This window comes from Dipodomys ordii, unplaced genomic scaffold (genome assembly GCF_000151885.1).
Source record: "Dipodomys ordii isolate 6190 unplaced genomic scaffold, Dord_2.0 Scaffold30, whole genome shotgun sequence".
Lineage (NCBI taxonomy): Eukaryota > Metazoa > Chordata > Mammalia > Rodentia > Heteromyidae > Dipodomys > Dipodomys ordii.
In genome coordinates this window covers 10,081,133-10,083,339 of record NW_012267246.1, presented here as the reverse complement: position 1 = coordinate 10,083,339, position 2,207 = coordinate 10,081,133, and the positions used below count along the sequence as shown (strand labels likewise).

The 2,207-nt window shown below is 42.3% G+C and overlaps 1 protein-coding gene across 1 annotated transcript in view; it reads right to left on the bottom strand.

Annotated features, from left to right (window-relative positions):
• The window catches only part of Samd7 (sterile alpha motif domain containing 7), a 19,455-nt gene extending 18,489 nt beyond the window's left edge, over positions 1-966 (bottom strand). Inside the window, exon 1 of the mRNA XM_013016208.1 lies at positions 866-966. Within this exon, the coding sequence (XP_012871662.1) occupies positions 866-966 (101 nt within the window). The remainder of the gene's footprint in view (positions 1-865) is intronic.
• Between the last annotated feature and the right edge of the window lie 1,241 nt (positions 967-2,207).

The following is a 2,207-nucleotide window of genomic DNA, read 5'->3' as shown; positions in this document are numbered from 1 at the left end:
AATAAACCACCAGAAAACCGGAAGTGGCGCTGTAGCTCAAGTGGTAGAGCACTCACCTTGAGCTGAAGAGCTGAGGGACAGCGCCCAGGCCCAGAGTTCAAGCCCCACGACCAACAAAAATAAAAAAGAATAGGAAGAAGGAGGAGGAGCAAAAAGAGGAGGAGCAAAAGGTAGAGGAGGAGGGGATTGAGGGAGAGGAAGAGGAGGAAGAGAAAGAAGAGGAAAAGGAAGAAGAAGGTAGAAGAGGAGGGAGAGGGGGAAGGGGAAGAAGAGGAGGAGGAGGAAGAATAGGAAGAAGCAGGAGGAGGAGCAAAAGGAGGAGAGGGGAGTGAGGGAGAGGAGGTGGAGGAAGAGAAATACGAGGAAAAGGAAGAAGAAGGTAGAAGAGGAGGAAGAGGAAGAGGAGGAGGACTCCAGATGTCTTTCTGCACATGAACTCAGAGGAAAGGCTGTGTGAGCACAAAGTGGATGTGTGTCTACCAGCCTAGAAGCCAGGCACTTCATCTTAGGACTTCCAGCCTCCAGAACTGGATAAAGCAAGTCTTGTTATATCAGCAGTCTGGTCTTTGGTGCTTTATTATGGAAGCTCTAGGAGACTAAAAAAGTAGTGTTTGCATTTGACAACTCTGTCATCTTCTGAGTGCTTGCTGATTGTTGGCTAAGTGAACAAGACAAGCAAATCCAAAGGAAATTGATAGCAGCGGTCCTGATAAAAGGCTCAGTGTCTTGTACTATTGCACCGCATTTCACTGAGACAGGCCATAAAACAACTCTGGGGCCAATGACATTCCAAAACATAATGATGACTCAATTTCTAGATCACCATTTCAACCCAATCCTAAGCAACTATACTGGAGAGAAATACCTGTCCACAGTGGGAAGTCCAAATGGTGAGGGAAGCACAGGAGTCCTCTGTAGCCCCATTGCTGTCAAGAAAGGGTTTGCAGCCATCTCCAGATGCGCCATTGGTAGCTCCTGCCTCTGATGGACTTCTAGAAAGAACCAGACAGGTACAGTAACAAATAATTCTACTCTGAGTAAGGCATTTGCACTGTTGAAAACCAGTGAAAACCCTTTTTACCACATGAACACTTGAGAAGACTAGTTACTATACTGTTCATTTTTTTTTCTTCTTCTGGTTTTGTTTCGTGCTGGTACTGGGTCTTGAACTCTCAGGGCCTGGGTGTTGTCTCTTAGTTTTTTCACTCAAGGCTAATGCTCTATCACTTGAGCCACAACTCCACTCCCAGCATTTTGGTGGTTAATTGGAGATTAGAGTCTTACAGACTTTACTGCCCAGGCTGGCTTCAAATTGTAACCCTCAGATCTCAGCCTCCTGAGTAGCTAGGATTATAGGCATGAGCCATCAGTGCCTGGTTTATACCAAGCTTTTAAATGCACACACACACACACACACACACGCTCATAGGAAGCACCCAGCTGTAACTGTAGAACTCTGTGTTTTATAAATGTGACCTTGGTACCATATCACTAAGAAAACAAACAAAAATTTAAAAATACTCACTTTCTTTCTTATAACTCATTTTGATTCTTACAATTCTGGAGTTACAAAGGCATACATTTTCCCATAGAGCTTTGGAAAAATATTCCTATACAGATGATAAGATTAAAACAAAAAATGGAGAGAGAAAATCTTCTTAATGGCTAAATACATATCTAATTAAGGTGGATGCAGGCAGACTTCATGAGACTATTAGAACAAGTGATCAAGTTATATCCTAGCTTACATAAACTGTCTCTGCCATAAACATTTTATCTTCAGAACCTAGTGATCAGAAAGCGGGACAATTGTTAAAAGATAACATTTGACTCACATTTTCTTGTTAATAATATCCTTTATTAAACATAGAGCAATAAAGCCATTTAGTTTCTCCTTCAATCAGAACTATTACCTTAAAAAAACCTAAGGCTGAGATGTAGCTCAGTGGCAAAGTGTGTGCCTAGCAAGGATAATGTCCTGGGTTCAATGCCCAGCACCAGACCAAAAGAAATGTTTAAAAAGTGAGCCAGAGATAGCAGGGTTAGAGGCATGACTCAGGTCGTGCAGATCCAGCCAATGAATGAAAGCAAATACCAATCTCAAGTCCTAAGTCTAGGACAAACACAAACAAAGACCTGAGATAGCTCCAATTACATGTGGGAAAATTCAGAAGGAAATGTTTTACTTTACACAGTGATGATCTTTC